The sequence below is a fragment of the Camelina sativa genome, chromosome 20, assembly GCF_000633955.1.
Source record: "Camelina sativa cultivar DH55 chromosome 20, Cs, whole genome shotgun sequence".
Classification (NCBI taxonomy): Eukaryota; Viridiplantae; Streptophyta; class Magnoliopsida; order Brassicales; family Brassicaceae; genus Camelina; species Camelina sativa.
Window position 1 is genome coordinate 23,479,948 of NC_025704.1, and position 20,290 is coordinate 23,500,237.

A 20,290-nucleotide genomic window follows, 5' to 3' on the forward strand; every position below is an offset into this window, starting at 1 on the left:
TTTCATCTTCCCTCAAAGTTCTATTTTGGGTTTTCAAGTTTGAACATTTCTTCAAAGATATCTCCCTGTCGATCGAGGCAACTTATATATAAATATGGAGTGTGAGAGATCATCGTCGTCTACGTCATCAGAAACCAGAGCCGTTCGGCACCGTCACACGGCGTCGTCGTCGGTCTCCAACGTGACGAGACGAATGTACGAGTGCACTTTCTGCAAAAGAGGTTTCACGAACGCACAAGCTTTAGGTGGTCACATGAACATCCATCGACGTGACCGTCTCAACAAGGCCAAGGTGACAAACGATGCTGACCTGGCACTCTCACAATCTCATAGATGTTTCCACGTGTCGTCTGATCGTGGTGGCTACGAGCATGTAGATTCCGTCGTGATGAGGACGACCACCTCGAACTACATGCAACACTTACGAATCGGCTCGATGGCTGCAAGGAGAGAACACGTCGTCGTTGAAGGAGATGAAATCGACTTGGAGCTGCGTCTTGGCTTATGATCATCAACTTCTTACATATTTATAGATGTATCAATACGTTTTTGGTGTATATTATATGGCTTTCCAGGTTGATATATTTAATCTAGGAAAGCATATATGAGGCGTTTACTATGAATATGTCAAGGGTAAGATATTTTTGGGTGGTTTATTTATTTTTGCATGTTTTGTGATCTTTCTATGATATATATATATATATATATATATATATATATTTACTATAGGGTTTCTTTCTTGTATGAATGTATAATTATATCCACACACAAAAAAAAAAAAAAACTGTTTTACAACAAGTGTACAAAAGGCAAACGTTTTAGAGATTTTTGTTATGTTCATAAAATTAGAAGTCAGATCTAATCCCATGATTTGTCTACATCTTCGAAATTTAATTCAAAAGTGACAACATTATGCAAGATTTAGAATAAACCAATCATAATAAGAATTAAATTAATTGGTCTTCCACCACCACATCCGCATGTAAAATAAATGCAAATATGTGGCTTACATCGAAATCCATCAGCAAAAGGAGAAAAAATGAGCTAAGAAATTAATTTTGTTTTAGTTCACACAGTGGAGAAAATACTATTTTTTCGCGGCTATGACGTGAAGAACAAGCGCTTGGGATAACGGCCACGGCAAATACGAATTTGCCTAAGAGATATAGCCATAAGCCATGAATGGATGTTGTTTTCTAATTCAGTTTTTGGATTTGGTTTTCAGTTTTGCATTTTGGATTTTGTAAAAAAACAAAAACTCTTCCAAAATCTATAAAACATTCAAGGGCTAAAGTTTCACATTGCCTAGTTTGATCTGCATGACTCTTAGTTACTTAGTGCATGTCACTTAATCATGGTCTTATATGAAACAACTGGGTTATCATATCTTTTTGTATTCTCATGACTCTTGTTGGTTACATTAGTGCATGTCACTTAACAATGATTTTAATTATATGAAACATTAATTTGAGTTATCATGTACTTTTGTATCACTCTTTGTTAATTTAAATGGACATCTCACCTTTAGGATCGTTTCCCACTTTCACCTTAACATTCATTTCCTCCCCTTGTTGTTTGCTTACGAGAAGCTTTTTCTCAAAAATGCAAACATGTACAAAATTTTGTAAGAGGGGAAACGACAACTATTATCTTCTTTAAAGATAGTTTAGTGATCTATGAGGTTAGCAAACTAAAGGCGGTTTTGTGCTTATTAGGTATGAGGTTTTGGTTTTGGAAACATGGTGTCAAAAGGAGAGGAAATGGTTGGGCTTAATAAAGAAGAGTGAAGAAAAAATAAGAGAAGAGAAGAAAGACAAAAGTAAGAAAGAGTATTTCTCTTCCATGTATTTGTAGTGGGATGTTTTCTACTTTTTACATAACTTTTTGAAGAAAATAGGAAGAAAAACAAAATATGCTTCTGTTTTTTACTTGACTAACTTTATATAAAAAGTGCAATAATTACTTTTCTCATTAGTTCTCTTCTATAAAAGTAGAATGATTATAAAGTGTTTGTTTGTGAAACATTTAAGGGTGAATTACTCAAATGTTACATTTAATCCTTACGTTGAATCCTTCGTGGTTATAAACAGTCTTCAAACCTCTTTTTTGAACCATCTTTTTGATTTTTGTTTGCTGACAAAGAAAGGTTAATTCGGAGGAATTTATATTTGTAGAAACTAGAGAAAGGGTTTGGGGAAAGTCTTTTCATTAATATGTTGTTATCTTAATTAAAAATACAAAGTTTATATAACACCCAGCTTATAGGGTTTACAACAATATTAAAATTATATATCAATACTTTTCTGTAAGATAAACATGATGCATAAAACGCAAACTTTGTAATCATAAAATGGAATACGTATGTCGTGGACACTTTTTCAGGACGGAAAAATCATGTCAACGAATTTCTCAGAGTTATAAACTCTAATCTGAATAGAAAGAAGGATGAAATTTCAACTCGTCTTTGATCTTGGTAAAGGGGAATAACAACATCTCGTGGGTGCAAATCCTACAACTCCAAAAATAATTGTCCTAATCTTGGACAGTCCACAAATCGGACTAAAAATAAATTAACCTAAAAACCATTTGTTCCAAACAATTTCCCTGTAATGGTAAAACTATTACCAAACAAAAAAATATGAAAAAAAATCATAACTCAAACCCATGTAGACCATAAACCCTAAAACCATCATCATTAGTTTAAATAAAAGAAAACCTCCGACTAATTATTGCAAAAAAAAAGAAAATAACCAAACCTAATTCTATAGAAAAACGTACGAATCAAACCGAATATTTTAAAATTTTGTAAAAACTAAAACCCATGGGATCAAGAAATAGTCAGGTGAACACATCCCTTATTGCTTATGTCTTCATCGTCTTCATCTTCACCGTCTCCATGATTTTCTCTTGTTCACAAAGACTCTAATGCGGAAGTGTTAATTTAGATCCATGAGGATCGCCTGCTCTGATAACATGTAGAAACTAGGGAAAGGGTTTCGAGAAAAGTCTTTATTATTATGTTGTTATCTTAATCAATGATACATGAGTTTATATAACACTCAATTCTTAGGGTTTACAACAATATTAGAGTTTATAATAACCAATATCAATACAGCCCAACATGGACTTCTCGGCCCATAAACCAATAATATCTATCATGTTTATGAGATTTAAAAGCATATTTTCTTCTAGTTTTGAAAATTTTACGATTTTATGTGTCTTTCTAAGTTTTGAGAACTAGATAACAAAGAATTAGCTATTTGAGGATGGTGTAGAACAAAATACAAAGCAAGAACTCAAAGAAAAGGAAGAGAGGATCACAATGAGGAAAAAGACTCGGAATCTAGATCAAAAGTGAATCGAACTCCTAAAGAAGATTGACCCACAATGAATTTTACTCGCTCTAGGACATCGGCAAAAACCGGACAAACCAAACCGAGGAACCCGACATTTTTGGTTCTCGGCAATTGGGAGTTAGTGAGGAGCAAACCGTTCGAGACAATTATAATCAGAATTCGGATTCGGTTTCGGGTCGGTTCGGTTCGGTAATCAGAACCGATCAATTTTACCTAAACCGAGAATTGGCAGTCATATATATAATTTATATAACCCTAAACTCATTTCTCTCTGTTTTTTTCTTCGAGTTCTCCGCCTCCTCTCGTTGGCGACACAGAAAAAAACATTGAGTTCATCTTCTCCGATCAAACAAATCTTTTCTTCTCCATCTTCGTTTAAGCTTCATCATCTTCGACATCATCTTCACCATCATCTTCATCATCTCACCTCTCGCCTTTCTCTGGGATTCAAACCCTAATCCGCAACGTAAGTTTTTCTTCTTCTTCTTTCTCCTAATCGCTTCTTCCTTTGATTATTTGTTATTCTAGGTAGGTTTTTGTTATGGTATCGATTTGGGTCATTTAGGGTTAGGGTTTAAAATCAATTTGGGGCTTTCATCATAAACGATTAATAATGAGTATATTTGTTGTCTTGCGGTTTGTTTATGGTCATAAGTTGGTGTATTTGTATCAATTTGGGTCATTTAGGGTTAGGGTTTTAAAATCAATTTGAGGCTTTCATCATAAACGATTAATAATGAGTATATTTGTTGTCTTGCGGTTTGTTTATGGTCATAAGTTGTTGTATTTGTATCAATTTGGGTCATTTAGGGTTAGGGTTTTAAAATCAATTTGGGGCTTTCATCATTAACGATTATTCATTTGTTTATTTGTTGTCTTGCGGTTTGTTTATGGTCATAAGTTGTTGTATTTGTATCAATTTGGGTCATTTAGGGTTAGGGTTTTAAAATCAATTTGGGGCTTTCATCATTAACGATTATTCATTTGTTTATTTGTTGTCTTGCGGTTTGTTTATGGTCATAAGTTGTTGTATTGTATTAAATTGGGTCATATATGTTTAGGGTTTATTTTAAAACTTCGATTGTCTCTGAGATTTAGATGTGTTGTTTGAATGTTTTGAGATTAACAAATACTAATATGTTTTCTTCTTTGTGTATATTATAGATGTCTGAAGAGCACATCGACATGGAACATCCACCTGAACCTCAAGTGATAGAAGTAGAACAAACTCAAGCTGAGAATAAGCGTAAGTCACCAGCCTCTAGAGCTGATAAGCCACAGAAAGCACGGAAGAAGTATGCTAAAAGAGCACCTTGCTGGGATCACTTTCTGCAAAGAGATGAAGATATCACTAAGAGCTACTGTAAGTACTGTGGTGTAGAGATAGCGTGTGATTCGAAGACTGTAGGCACTAGTCCTATGATATGTCACATTCGTATATGTAAGCAGTACAAGGATTGGGTAGAAAAGGAGAAGCAGCAGGTTCTTAGTGGTGATAACAAAGGGAACTTGAAGGTGATTCAGTATGATCCACATCTGTTTAGGAGGTCAGTTACTGAGATGGTGGTAGTCAATGAGTTACCATTCTCATTTGTAGAATCTGAGGGTTGGAAAAGGTTTTGTTTCAATGTCTTCCCTATGTACAAGACATTCTCTAGGAGAACGTGCACTAAAGACATTGTTGGGATCTACCTGCAACATAAAGCTCCCTTGAAGAATCAGTTCACTGTTGAGAAACAAAGGGTCTCTTTAACAACAGACATATGGACATCTCCGACAACCTCCTACAACTACATGGTGATCACTGGGCATTGGATTAGTGCTAACTGGGAAATGCAGAAGAGAATCCTTAGATTTAAGGTCATCACAGATCACAAAAGAGACACCATTGCTAGGCAGTTGCTGGACTGCATAGAAGATTGCGGAATCTCGAAGGTTTTTACAGTGACAGTGGATAATGCAAGGAACAATGACAAGGCATTAAGTGTTTTTAAAGATGAGTTAAGACTGAGAGGGAAGACTCCTTGGTTAGAGATGGTGAGTTCTTGCACATGCGTTGTTGTGCCCACATCCTGAATCTGATTGTTGTGTTGGGTTGAAGAAGGTAAAAGCAACAATTGTGGCTGTTAGGAATGCAGTCAAGTATGTCCGATCTTCTTTCACTCGGCTAAGGTCTTTTGCGATGAGGTGTGACAATGGGAAGCTATGCAGAGGCAGCTTGCCACTGGATGTTGTCACAAGATGGAATTCTACTTACCTTATGTTGAGTTCTGCTTTGAAGCTGCGGGTTGCATTTGAGAAGATGCTGATGGAGGACAAGTTGTACTGTGATTACTTCTTGGAAGAGGATGAGAAGACAAAGGTCAAGAGAGTTGGTCCACCGACTGATTCAGATTGGGAAGAAGTGTCAAGGTTAGTCAAATTCCTCAAGATATTCTATACGGCAACTTTGGTATTCTCTACTTCAAAGTCTATGTCGTCTTCTGTATGTTACAATGAAATTGTGAACATTGAGAGGGCTCTGATCGCCAAGTGTGCTAGTCCGGATGAGGAGACCAGAAAGCAGGCTCATGTCATGAGGGACAAGTTTGAGAAGTATTGGGATGGATTGAACAACATGAATCCAATTGTCATCATAGCTAGTGTTTTTGATCCTCACAACAAGATGCAGTTTGCTTCCCTTTGCATTGATCAGCTGTATGACAAAGATACAATCGAGAGTAAGCATCTTTCTGCTATAGTTTCAAGTGCAATGAAGAAGTTGTATGAAGAATATTCTTCAAGGCTGACCATTCCAGTTGACATTCAAGCTAATGCAGAGGCGGAGCAACAGATTGGCGTGAATGAGTTTTCTGATGAAGAAGATGATTGTGAGAGGATCGAGACTCTTTACAGCAGGATGGTTCATTTTGGGGTGAATGATGATAGTGGCAATGAGTTGCAACGCTATCTGGCAGAGAAACCTGAGGGAAGAGTTGAGAATAGGCTAGGGATGCCTTATGATGTTCTAAGTTGGTGGAGGTGTAACAGCTCCAAGTTCCCAATCTTGTCTGAATTTGCTAGAGATGTTATAGCATCGCAAGCATCATCTGTTGCTTCTGAGTCAGCTTTTAGTACAAGCGGCCGAGTGTTGGATCCGTATAGGAGTTCTTTAACTCCTTACATGGTGGAGGTTTTGGTATGCACCCAACAGTGGTTGAGGTGTTCATTCAAAACAGAAGTAGATGTGGCTACCTTGGTGCAAATGTTGGAAGAAGTAGAGTTTTTTGAATCTCTTGGTAAGTCAGTTTTAATGTGTCTTCTTTGGACTGTGTTCTTTAGTTTGTTTAAATGTAAATGTCTAACTGTTTTCTTTTGTAGATACAAGGAATGGTCTAGCTCCTCCTCCATGATTACTCATAATATGGCAGGTATGTCTACTTATTAGTTAAGTTTCTGCTATTAAGCTTAAGAGTATAAGTAGTATTTGTTTTGATTTACATATTGACATTGTTTCGTATGCATGGGACAGGTAGGTAGGAAGCTGCACTTTTGTCCTTTTTGATGCACTTTTGCAGCGTTAACTATTGGAGATAACAGGGGATAGTACTGACTTTTGAAGCTGCTCTTTTGTCTACTTTTTGATGCGGACTAGCATGCTTTTGTAACAACAAACAACTATGGTGGTAAGAGTTGCTAACTTTTGGATGGTTCTATAGCCTCTTCTTCATGTAATAGCTAGCTTAAACATTGATGATATGCTAGCTAAAACATGATAATATGCTAGCTTATTAGCTTCTGGGTCTGTAATGGTTGCTAGATGTAAAACTCGATCAAAAACTAGCTTATCCTCTGTAATGCTATGTAAGGCAATAACATTTGTCTTATATTTTGTTGTTTTTATACTTTGTTTATGTTCATGTTGTATCAGGTGAAAAACAGGTGAATTCGGTATAAATAAACCAAATTCTGCATGTCCACAATTGTTCTCGGAAGATTTTTAAAACTTGATAACTGACCCGAATAACCCGTGTACCGTTTGAACCGAACCAAATGTAATTTCGGTTATATTCGGCTAAGATTTCTGAAACCCGAATTTTACACCAACCGAACAACCCGACCTGTATAACCCGTTCTCTCCGAACGCCCAAGGCGAAATTTTATTATCATATTACAACATTCTCAACCATGAAACAAATACATTAAAAAAAAAACTTCGATCTTTTGAATTTAAGAAATTTTATGTATTCTCTTAATTATTGCTAAAATTTACAACCAAATCAATTAATCATTTGAGAAGCACCATTTTTACTAACACATTAACATAAAATTGCTTGCATTTGTCTCCCATCATATTTTTTGTTCCCATAGAAATAGGCTTTAATATGTTGTACTTGACGATATACTCTTTTGGTTCTAAAGATCTTGCATTTTGAGCTTTGATTATGCATTATTAAGAATAAATTATAATATATAAAATTTGATTTTTTTGATAAAAATTTGACATGTGATAAAATTTTTAATTTATTTAATAGAAATATCAATCGATTAGAATTTGATCTTGCTCCTATCTCAATATCCAATCAGTCTAGTTTCCCTATCAACGTTGGCTCTTGGGATGTTTTGTTTGGCGGGCTCTTATGGACCGGTGGTTTGAGTTTAAACAGAGAACCAACAACCATCTATGGGGATCATAGAACAAACCCTTACAACACACCCATATAACTACCGACATTAGGCGTACTGATCTTCAGTTAGGGAGAATGGCACAAAGTCTGATAACAGATGAGTTCCCTCACCTTGGTATCACCAACGATCAACTTGAAGATGAACACATTTCAATGGACAGTAGTGTATACTGTGTACCACAACAGTTCATCAACCAGTACTCATATCATGGCATATGAAGATCTCGGGATCTCTGGCAAGGCTAAGAATTACAGTAATAATGGATTTCACCAGTCTTACAATGAATACATGCCATATTCTACTTCTTCTTCGCCATATGGGAATGGCAAACACAAACACAAACGCAATGGTAGATGGCGAACATAGAGTTGTCTTTACAGGCTATGAGGAACCATGACTATGCATCAGCTATTTACTCTTACTTTGATTAAGATTCATCAAACCCGAATTCGTGAAACAACCCAACCCATTTTTTATATACAGTAATAACTAGTGATCCCATATTCACTAACATCCTAACCCCAATCAAGTACAATCAGCAGATAACAATCAATAACATAAACCAACATCATTAAACGAATAAATTAAATAAACAAATAACCAACAACATTCCAGTAATGCCAATAATCATAAAACAAAGTCATAGAACCAACAACCTAAACGTCTATTCTAGACAATATTATTTCATTCTAGCAACCTAACAAATACACATAACAAACAACAAAGCCTCTAGAACATACTTTCTCTTCATCGGCTTGATTCCATGATCACACATTGCTTTTACCTGCACCGCAGCACAAAAGAGATGCATAAGTATTTCTCAAAATATTTTAGTGAGACAATCCTCCCATCTATTGGACAATACACACAAGCAATAAAATATCCACATACCACAATCAACAAACAACAAAGAAACCAAACAATACACAAAGGAACAAAGTGTCATCAGCCTGCTGAGGATGGTGTCGACCGACAGTGATCACCTGGTGTCGACTGACACCCAACTGTTGTCGGGCGACATCTGCTCGACATCTCCGAAAATCCTAGCAGTGTTGACCTACACCTCCACATGGTATCGACCAACATCTACCAAAGCCCTCGCGCCGTCCTCGCCTTGGTGTCGATCGACACCAATGCCAAGAACCGATCTCCTTCGATCTCTAGCTCTGATTTATGCCTCCAAACACCTCACATGCATCCAAGACATTCCCATGAATGAAACCAAGCCACATGAGCCACAAAAATCACACAAACACCCAAAGAAATCAATCAAACAACTGATAGAATCACAAAAACAAAGATCTTAGCTTAGATAAATCATGGTCATACACTCACCTTTGCAAAACAGAGAGATTGACAACACAAACAATCAGAAAAGAACCACAACAAGCTCCTTCCACGTCCTTAGCCTCAAATTTCCACTCACAGGGAGATATCTCACAAGCGCAAGCAATGGACTTCTCCAAACTCACAGAAAACTCATTGGGAACCTTCTTCTCTCTTTCTCTTCTATCTGGGACAAAAACGGCTAACAAACCCCCTTGGGCGTCGAACTCAGCCTTAAATACGAGAAATTAGAATTTACCTAAACCCTAACCAGTTTGATGGTATCGAGCGACACCATCAATCAAAACTTGGTTCACGTGTGTTACAATTTGTCAGCTAGAGTCAACGACTATAGAGACTTCTAGCCATCAAAGGGACTATGAGTAGCGTTGGGTTTGGATTTAAGGAGTGCCATTGCATTGTAAATTTTATTATTATATAAAGATGGAAAGGAGAAAGGGAAAATCTCATTTAAATAATGAACTTTCAGATTTCGGTCATTTAAACCATAAACTTTGTTGTAGCTCATTTAAAACATCAATTTTTATTGACTAACTCTTTTAAACATTATGTTTCGTTGACCAAGACAAAAAAAATACATGACGTTAGATTTGATAACTGAGTAACTAACAACATTACTTTGTCGGTAACCACTCCGTGAACGACAAAATGATGTTGTTTTAAAGAAAGTTTTAATTCAAAATATATATCGTTTTCGTCTTCTTTGTTTCAAATGAATCATTTTCTCTATAGGTTTTTCTATTTAATAATAACATTTTCTAAGAACATCACCATCGTTAATTCTCTGAAAATAGATTCTCAAAGAATATTTTAATATAATAATATTATTTAATTTAATTTTTGTTTGTTTTTAAAAATCAACCTATGAAATTATGACCTATAGTGAAAAGGAGGTCTGAGAGTGTCTTTGAAGATTTGGGCAAATATCTTGTGTCTCTCTCGACCTTTTATTATTATTTTTGTTTTTTATTAACTAGACACCTACTAGTAAATGACCAATGGAGATGATCTAAGTTAATTAATCATAAAATTAAGTTTCAGAGCCAACCTATTGTAACTTGGAGTATTTGATTAATGTATGAATGTAAATGCAAATGCAAATGCAAATGACAACGAGGCTGTGGACCTGTGGTAAGAACTATTAAAATATGTTGTTTTATTTTCCACAAAAAAAATTCATTGATAAGAAAATGTATACATAAGATTTATATATATATGCCAGCATACACTTTTTTAGATGAAAGACTTTGGTTCCAAATGGTTTGTTGTATCATATGAGAATAGTTGAAGATTCATCTCAAATTTTACCATTTATGATGGAAATGTAAGAAAATATATATTCACTTCATTTATCCCATTTCATGTTAGATTGATGAACATAGAAAACAAATTTGAGAAATATTTCATCCATTTAAAATGAGAGAAACAAATTAAAGAACAATGAAACATTACTTATTTCCCATTTTATTTATTTTAATATTAATTATTTGCACCTTTTACTACGGAAAATATTATGATTTGTGGTCAAACCAACCGATGTATACAAAAATACAACTAACAGTATATGTTGTGTGGAAGAGAACTCCTAAATATTGAAATAATCTTTACATAAATGATAAAGTGGCCATCAATTTCAGAAATGTACGCTTTGGATTCACGAGAGCCAACGGTCTACATACCGTATCGAAACCACCCACGACTTGCTCGATAAGCATTACACACACACACACACATGACACATTATTATATTAATTTTATATTCTAAAGCCACCATATTGTTCACGCATTTTCAGGTGTCACATACCTTATCTGTCTAATGAGGTATAGGCCAAACTCTTGACAATACAAACCTCTCTTTCTTTCTCAACGTTTTCATGTATAACTATCCTAAAGAAATTAAGTGAATAGCCACCACAAAGTTATCTATAAATAGCCATTTGGTTTCTTTTACAATCTTCATAAATCAATTCCTTGATCCCAAAGAAGAAAGAGACTAAGAGAGAATAAATAAAAAAAGAATAAAAAAAGAGAAGAGAAATGTCAGGTGGATGCTCAGGTATTATATAGATAAACACCATCTTTCAGCATGTGCACGATAGAGTTTCAATTTTATAAAGCACTATAGATTATTTTGAAATATGTATATTCTGGAATAATTCCTAAAATTTCTGTAAAAAGTTATAAACACATCAAAGATATGTTTGTTAAAAAAGTTGCACATAATTTACAAATACTTTGAGCAAATTACGTACGTATATATGCATGCATGATATATAGTTGATAATCAATCATAAAGTGATCATCGAGTATCATACTTTAGTACAATAAATATATTTGTAATATGACAATGTGTATATGTATAGATACTGCAGGTGAAGGGATGAAGAGCTCATGGCCTGAATTGGTGGGGAGAAGAGGAGAAGAAGCAAAAGAGATCATCGATAGAGAGAACACCAAAGTGACGGCTAGGATTATATCTGAAAATGCGGTTGTTTTGACCGTTGTAGTTTGCGATAGGGTTTATGTTCGTGTCAATGACCACGGCATTGTCACAAAAACCCCGGTCGTTGGGTAATTTATTGATACATATTAACATATATGTGTGTAAGAATCAATGTGGAACTTAATATGTGTAACGTAAGCCTTTTTTTTAAAAAAAAAAAGAAACTTAATATGTAATATATGTGTGAAATATATACGATATACTTGTTGCGAGTGTTGTAATAAAGAAACTAGGCATCGATTTGAATGATTTTTTAATAATATATGCCTCGATTTGTATGTTTTTGATTATATATACAAACTCCAAACTCCAAACTAAATTATTAACCACGAATCTCGTGTCTATCGTAATTATTTGGCTTTCTTAGTCTAATAAATTGGGATAAATTCAAACCCTAAAGGAATCAAATTAAGGACATTGTGAACTAAGTTTTACTGAAAATTAAACAATAATAAATATATGTAACTAAATGAAGTAACAATCACTACAAGAAAACAAGCCGTTTGTGACCCTCAAAAGAGTCTTAAAATGGTCACAAAACAGCCATTTGCGACTAATACGAGACTATCTAAGTTGGTCGCTAAAAAACGGTCGCAAAATATAACAGTTGCAATAAGGTGGCATATTTGCGACACTTTTAAGACTCATAAATATGGTCGTATAAAAGCGACGGTAAACAACGGTCGCAATACTGTCACATATTTGGGACTCTTTTAAGACTAATATATATGGTCGTAAATTTTCGATCGCAACTTAAAGTGATCTCAAAGCAGTTACTAATTTGTGACTAAAAAGTAACTTTTAAAACAGTCGTATATAAGCCACTACGTCGTGGAGTCGTATATTAACAATGTTTTAACGACAAACTACAAAAAAAAAAAAAATTTAATTTTATTAATTCTATCAAAAATAATTAAATTAAAAGTATTATTTATTTCTTAAATTCATTATAAACAGTAAATACAATATCAGCATTTTATTTTTATATTTGAAGATTATAAATAACAAAATGATTATGTAGAAAAAAAATTACAATGACTATTTTATTAAATCAATTAATTAAATAAAATAAAATACATATGAGATTCAATATGGATATTGTGGTTGGCCAGTGAAAAGCTTAGTCTCCGGCGAGTTTGTGGAGAAACGAGACGGTAGAGAAAAAAGCGAGGGAGAAGAGGATTGTGGCGGCAGAGAGAAGATGCAGTGGTTGGAGATCGAGATGAACGGCAGAAGCTTCGAGTTGTGTTGGTGGTAAACGACGGTGGAAGCTTCGAGACGCGGTGGTGGTGAACGGCGTAAGCTCGAGATCTGTTGGTGATGAACGATGACGAAAGCTTTCAGATCTGATAGACAGAAGCTTTGAGATCTGTTGGTGATGAACGACGACGAAAGCTTTCAGATCTGGTCGACAGATGCGGTGGTGGTGAACGGTCAAAGGTGTGGCTGAAGGTGAGATAATGAGATGTGGTTAATGAAAGTTTCAAAATTTGGGGAAGAAGGTGAGAGAAGAATTGTTGAGAAGGAGAAGAAGGAGGTGAGGAATCGTTGAGAAGGAGAAGAACATTCAATCGTTTGAAGAAAGAGAAGAAGAAGAGAAGGGGAAATAGAAGGAGAAGATTTGGTTGTTGAAAGAAAAAAAAAAAGAAGGAGAAGATTTGGTCCGTTAGATCTAAATCTATCAACGGTGGATATTAAAACAACACTACAATCCTTGTCTTCTTAGATTAGCCAATGAGAAGCTTTCCATTTTTAAGTCAATAAAACCCAAATAATTTAGTATAAACATTATTATTATTTTATTTTGATTAAATAAATGGAACCAATAACTATAATAATAATCTAATTTTTATTCTTTTTATTCTTTTTAATTAGGAATTGGGGTTTAGGATTTGAAAATGATTAGATCAGACTTAGAATTTAAAATAATCAAACTTAGGTCTTTTTTTTTTGAATTTAAATTTTGGATGTATACACTAAATTTTGGAATTATCTACTTTCTGACCAAAATTGTTGATATCAAGCACTAATAAGCACTTACTCATAATTGCATTCTTGAGTATATATATCTATTAGTTTAAGAGTTTAAAACATTGTTTTGATAACTTTGTTTTGAGTTTTACAAAAAATGTCAAACCTTCTTATTAAAGAAAATGTAACACTTTAGAATGATTAGAAATTATGAAAATTTTGTTTTAAACATTAACTTTGACTGAGTTTGATCAAATCTAATGGAAAATTTCGAATTAAAAAAATCGAGAGTTGGTAAGTAGTCACAAGTTAGTATCTAAATCATGTGTTAGTCGCTACATCGTGGGTATTTATGGCGATACTGTGACCAAAATACGACTATATTTTCTAAAGTATTAGATTGCTAATTTAGTCGCAAAACCGTGGCAAATGTACGACTATTTTGTGACTATATGTAAAAAGTGTTGAAAAAGTGAATATGCTTGAGTCAAACAAAACCTATATATAAAGTAACAATCACTCAAGTTACTATATTAAACATAATCAATTATTTTAGTGAGGCACAACATCTAAATGAAAAGGAAATTAAGAAATTTCAAAACCATTAGTTAACATTACATACAACACTTGTGTAATGTTTTGAAACTTATGTACACAATAGGAAAATTAAATTTTTAGTTGTATAATAATGATTCACTATCTATAGTAGTTCATACTAACATAGTAACCTTACAACTTAACATATTGGCAAATATCTATTCATAAAATCTCTAAATGAAACCGCGAGGGTCACTATATGGAAGCAAAATCGTCACAACCTCAAGTTTTAGTCCCTAATAAGTAGCATGTATGTAGGTATTTTGTGACTGATTTGTAACATTCTGTATATTTAGTCGCAAAGTGTGACTTTTTTGTGACTACCTAATATACATCACAAAATAAAAATCATGAATTCTACAAATTATGAACAAACTGTTTATATAAATCACTCATGAGCACTCATAGTACTGGTATAAAGTACATGTAATAGTACGATTTAGTAAAATATTGTTTTCATCACTTAGTTTTGAATTTTTTTCTCCATTGCAACACATTCTCATAAAAGAACATGTAACACTTAAGATAGATTTGGAACTTATGGATGTTTAGTTTATAATCATTGAAATTTAAGATTTTGAGAAAGTTATTATTGATAAAATCAAGCAAAACAAAGAATAAACATAAAACTAAACATGTAAATGAATCTCAAATATGAAATTTGAAATTAATAATATTGAGAGTGGGTAAACAGTCTTAAAGGAGTAGCTAAATCAGGTGTTAGTCGCAAATTCTTCAGGTGTTAGTCACAATAGCGTCGTAAATATGTTGCTAAAAGGTAGCAGAAGAGTGACATATTGACGTAGTCCTAACAGCGTGGCAATTCAGTCGCATATTGTGACGTTTTTGAAACTACTTAATATACATCACAAAATAAAATTCTTGAATTTTACACATTATGAACAAAACTTTATATATAAATCACTCAGGAGCACTCATAGTAGTAGTATAAAGTACATGTAATAGTAAGATTTAGTAAAGCATTGTTTTCATCACTTAGTTTTAAAATTTTTCTTCATTGCAACACATTCTCATAAAAGAACATGTAACACTTAAAATAGATTTAGAACTTATGGATGTTTAGTTTATAATCATTTAAAATTAAGACTTTCAGAAAGTTATTATTGATAAGGTCGAGCAAAACAAAGCATAAACATAAAACTAAACATGTAAATAAATCTCAAATGTAAAATTTAAATTAAAAATATCCAGAGTGGGTAAAAAGTCTTAAAGGAGTAGCTAAATCAGGTGTTAGTCACAAATTCTTCAGGTATCTGTCGCAATCTCGTCACAAATTGTGACCTCTTTGTTACTAAATCAGGATAAAAATGAAGTTGCAAATAAGTCCTCAATATGCGACGTTTTTGCGACTATCATTACCAACTAAATAACGAGTCACATAGTAGTCACAATTTGTGACCGTCGTGCGACCAATATATATTCGTCGCAAATTAGTCCTAATGTTGTCGCTAATTTGAGACTCTTTTTTGACTTATATCTTTCGTCGTTAATAAGCGACGTTTTTCTCACCAATTATTATGTAGTCGTTGAATAGTTACAAAGTAGTCTCATAAGAGTCGCTTTATTTTACGACCAAAAAAATAGTCACAAACTGGAGTCCCAAATTGCATGTTTTCTTGTAGTGAATGGTCGTAATTCATAAATGATCTCTTTCCGTTACATAAAATTATAATTTGATACACTAACACTACACACCAAAGTTTTTTTTTCCAAAATCGAAATGTCTCCTTCCAATATGTATAATACCCTTAATCAAAAGACGATTGCAAAACGGAAAAAGTATTAAAAAATTACCAGTGACATGTTTTAAAATTTTGACTTGTTTTTAAATCATTCACGACTTTGCAATGGATTATCAACTCCGTCGCTAGTTTCTCTAATTCTATCACGTCTCTTTCGTGTTTTTTTAAAAAACATTTCGTGAAATAAATAATAGGGATGATATTATCAATTGTCACATTATCACAATCATTACAATATACGATAATTTAAGCCATGGAAAAGCTCATTTTTAGTTACAAATATATAATAAATAGAAAAAACCCCAATACCCAAAATAAAAGTATCACCACAATCTTCAGTTTTATTTACCAATAGCATGATCGCACACAACTAGAGACCATAACAATCTCTTTATTATTACATTGTCATACAAACAAACGATAATTTATACTCGCTATTTTTTATGGAGTACGTTACGTAACATTTGATATATATACCGTATTATAATAATAATAATCAACCGATTATGGGAATTTGAACAACGACTCCGCAATCGTTGACCCAAACATAAACACGAGAGCAAATAAAGATCTCAGGAACAGCTGTTCCATCCAAAATGATAACTGCTTTCATTTTGGGGTTCTCTCTTTCGATCACTTCTTTTGCATATTCTCCTTTTGTTCCCATCAACTCTGGCCACGAGCTTTTACCTGGATCTGTTTATGAATTGATTAACACATAAGAATTGGACCAAAACTTTAAGAGTGACATCACACGTAATGATGGTTAAGTATTTAATATGTATATATTTACCTTCACATATGCTTGTCATCTTTACTTGAGTAAATGTATTGATGTGTAGGTTTACGTGACTTTAGTTAGTTCGTATCGTGGGTTCTTCTCCGGATAACAAACATGGTATTTATAGATCGTTGATTCTGAAGTTTTCAAGTACATTGGTTGTTCAATATTGACTTCCCACGTTTTTTTGAATTATAATATAAGATAGAATTATACCGTATCGTATTCAAGTCACCCACAACTTACTATATTTTAAACTAAACGAAGTCTGATTTATAAAGCAACCGTATCGTGTATATGACAAATAATCGTATCTGCATTCGGATGATGTTGATCTATGTGATGTGGCAAGTGACAAATGGCAAGTGGCAAGTGGCAACTGTCAAGTTTGTTTAATGACTAATACTCTAATAGATACGAAACTCCAATAATCTTATATCTATTTTGTTTTATCCGTGCGCTTTCGTTTCTTTAGATTTATTTTGTACAATGGATAACGTCGTTTTATATTTTGGTTTGCGCCGTAGGAGAGTGTACGTAGACATGGGCGCAAATACCTGTTACTTGCCACGTACCTGCTTTAAAACAACAAGTACTTCGTTGACAACCGGATAATTAATAAGTACAGATTTATGACTTACACGTACAAGGCAAATATCAAGTCTTAAAAACAAATTCACTTTTCTGGCTTGTTTGTCCGTTATTTGCTTTAATATAGGAAAATTTTGAATAATTTATTTGAATTTTTATAGTTTATAACTTACAAAAACAAATATCAGAAATATAAAAAATAATTAGAACTTATAATGTTTTATAATTTGTATTATATGAGTTTTTTTTTGTATTTATGTACTTTGGTTCAAGAAGTAAGTATCTTACAAATTAAATAACAAGCCGGATCAAGACGGGTCTAGTTTACTTGTAAGTAATCAGATTTTGAACAAGTACTTATTACGGAAGAGAAAAAGTAAACAAATGCGTAAATTAAAGAGTGAATGTAAATGCAAATGTAGTTGTGGATAGAGCTATATATGACCAATATATAAAAGTCAACTTGAACTATTCAAATATGAATGGTCTTCTTTTAATTTTTACAAATTTAATTAAAACAGAAGGAAAAAGATATATAAATATGATATATATCATATATCTACGCCACCATACATTTTTTTAGATTAAAGACTTTATGACGGCCGGAAAATATTATGTTTTGTGATGTAGATAGAAAAGTACAACTAAAATTGTGTGGAAGAAAAATTCGAAATATGGATAATATCTTGAATAAAATGGCTACCAGTTTCAGAATTGGATTCACGAGAGCCGACGGCCGGTCTACATACCATATTTAAACCATCCACGACTTGCTCGATTAAACATTACAAATTTGTTCGTACTAGTTACATATTTTAGAGCCTCCATATTGTGTTCAAACATTTGCATATACAAAATATGTCACATGTCCTTATCTATCTCTGAGGGCATGTGCATCCATTGTCCCTCAATTTTTGTCCTTCAATTATTTTATTTATATTTTGAGAGTTTCTTAAGTTTTGTTTAGCATTGGTGTTCTTCAGGGTGTCCTTCAGGGTGTGGTCCTTCATAGTATTTTTAATTAAAAAATTAATTATTTAAATAAATCTATGAAAACATATTAAAGTTTTAATTTAAATAAAACATATAACATTGACATTAAAAACATAAGAAAATTACAAACTTACAAAAACTTGAAAAAAACAAAAAATACAATTAAAACATGAAAGATAAAAAACATAAACCATACAAACATCAAAGATAAAAACATACATTTTATTAAATTCATAGATTTTTTTTAATTAATCTTCATTATCTGGAAGATGTCCAAAGTTAGTCCAAATATGCTCAATCAAATCTTTTTTTAACTGTTCATGGACTTTTTTATCCCGAATTTCTGTAAGACGAGTAATTGTAGTGCTCATATTGGAACCCAAACTGGCGGCACCGACGGTATATGTTTGATCGACATCTTCTCCGTGTTGAAATTCAGAAACAATGTTTCGGTAACTGTATGTTCCTCTTTCATCCTCGATAATCATATTATGGAGTATTATGCATGCTCTCATAACATTTGCTATTTTGTATTTATCCCATAAACGAGATGGATTTTTAATAACGGTGAATCTAGCTTGCAAGACTCCAAAGGCACGCTCAACATCTTTCCGCACAGATTCTTGTTTTTTAGAGAAGAGAGAATTTTTGATACCTTGTGGGAGCCGGATAGATTGTATAAAAGTTGCCCATTTGGGATAAATACCATCGGTGAGATAGTACGCCAAATTGTACTCTCTTCCGTTGACAAAGTAGTTGACCTCCGGAGCTTTACCGTTAAGAATGTCATCAAATACATTTGAACGATCTAGAATATTAAGATCGTTCATAGTACCTGGAGCTCCAAAAAAAGCATGCCATATCCAGAGGTCGTACGAAGCTACTGCCTCCAACACGATTGTTGGTTTTCCGGTTGATCGTGAATACATCCCTTTCCAAGCTGTTGGACAATTCTTCCACTCCCAGTGCATACAGTCAATGCTCCCAACCATCCCGGGAAATCCACGTTTTTCATTTTCATAGAGTAGTCTTTCTAGGTCGTCGGGTCTGGGACGTCTTAAGTATTCATCGCCAAACAACTGGATTATCGCGGCGGTAAACTCGTGCAAATATTTCCGAGCTGTTGATCCACCAATTCGTACATACTCGTCAACTTGGTCGGATGAAGTACCATATGCCAATTGGCGAATTGCTGCAGTACATTTTTGTATTGGTGACAGACTAGCCCGACCGGTTGCATCCTGGGATTGACGGAAATACTCGACTTCTGTAGAGAGACGTTGCACAATACGCATGAACAATGGTCTGTGCATGCGAAACCGTCGGCGGAATAAATAGTCCGGATATGTTGGAGTATCACTGAAATAATCATTCCAGAGATTATTGTGGCCTTCTTCGCGGTCTCTTGGGATAAAAATCCGTTTCTTTGGCTCTATTGGTTCTTGAATGAGATTAGAATTTTCAGGATAATTATCAAAGTAAGCATCAAACTCATCATCCATACCATCTCTTTGGTAGTGATAATGGTATGATGAAGATGCCACTTAAAAAAAAAAGAGTGTAGAAGTGGTGATCTTATTGAGAAAGAAAGCAAGTAAAAAAAAAGAGTGTAGATGTTTGTTTGGTATTGTTTCGTTTGTTTGGTATTGTTGAGAATAGAAGTGTTTGTTTGATCTTATTGAGAAGAGAAGTGTTACGATGAGCTTTAGTTATTGAGAAG

General features: G+C 33.8%; 1 protein-coding gene and 2 long non-coding RNA genes across 3 annotated transcripts; 2 read left to right on the top strand and 1 right to left on the bottom strand.

Annotated features, from left to right (window-relative positions):
- Positions 3–639, top strand: LOC104771505 (zinc finger protein 6-like). The gene has a single exon (XM_010496033.1). It carries the CDS (start codon positions 95–97, stop codon positions 506–508), a length of 414 nt encoding a protein of 137 aa, XP_010494335.1. The 5' UTR covers positions 3–94; the 3' UTR covers positions 509–639.
- Positions 11,290–12,067, top strand: LOC104771506. Its single transcript, XR_764845.2, has 2 exons — positions 11,290–11,427; positions 11,735–12,067. It is a non-coding gene; the product is annotated as an uncharacterized LOC104771506 (long non-coding RNA).
- Positions 16,521–17,110, bottom strand: LOC104771507. Its single transcript, XR_764846.1, has 2 exons — positions 16,999–17,110; positions 16,521–16,901 (listed from the first exon to the last, which is right to left on the bottom strand). It is a non-coding gene; the product is annotated as an uncharacterized LOC104771507 (long non-coding RNA).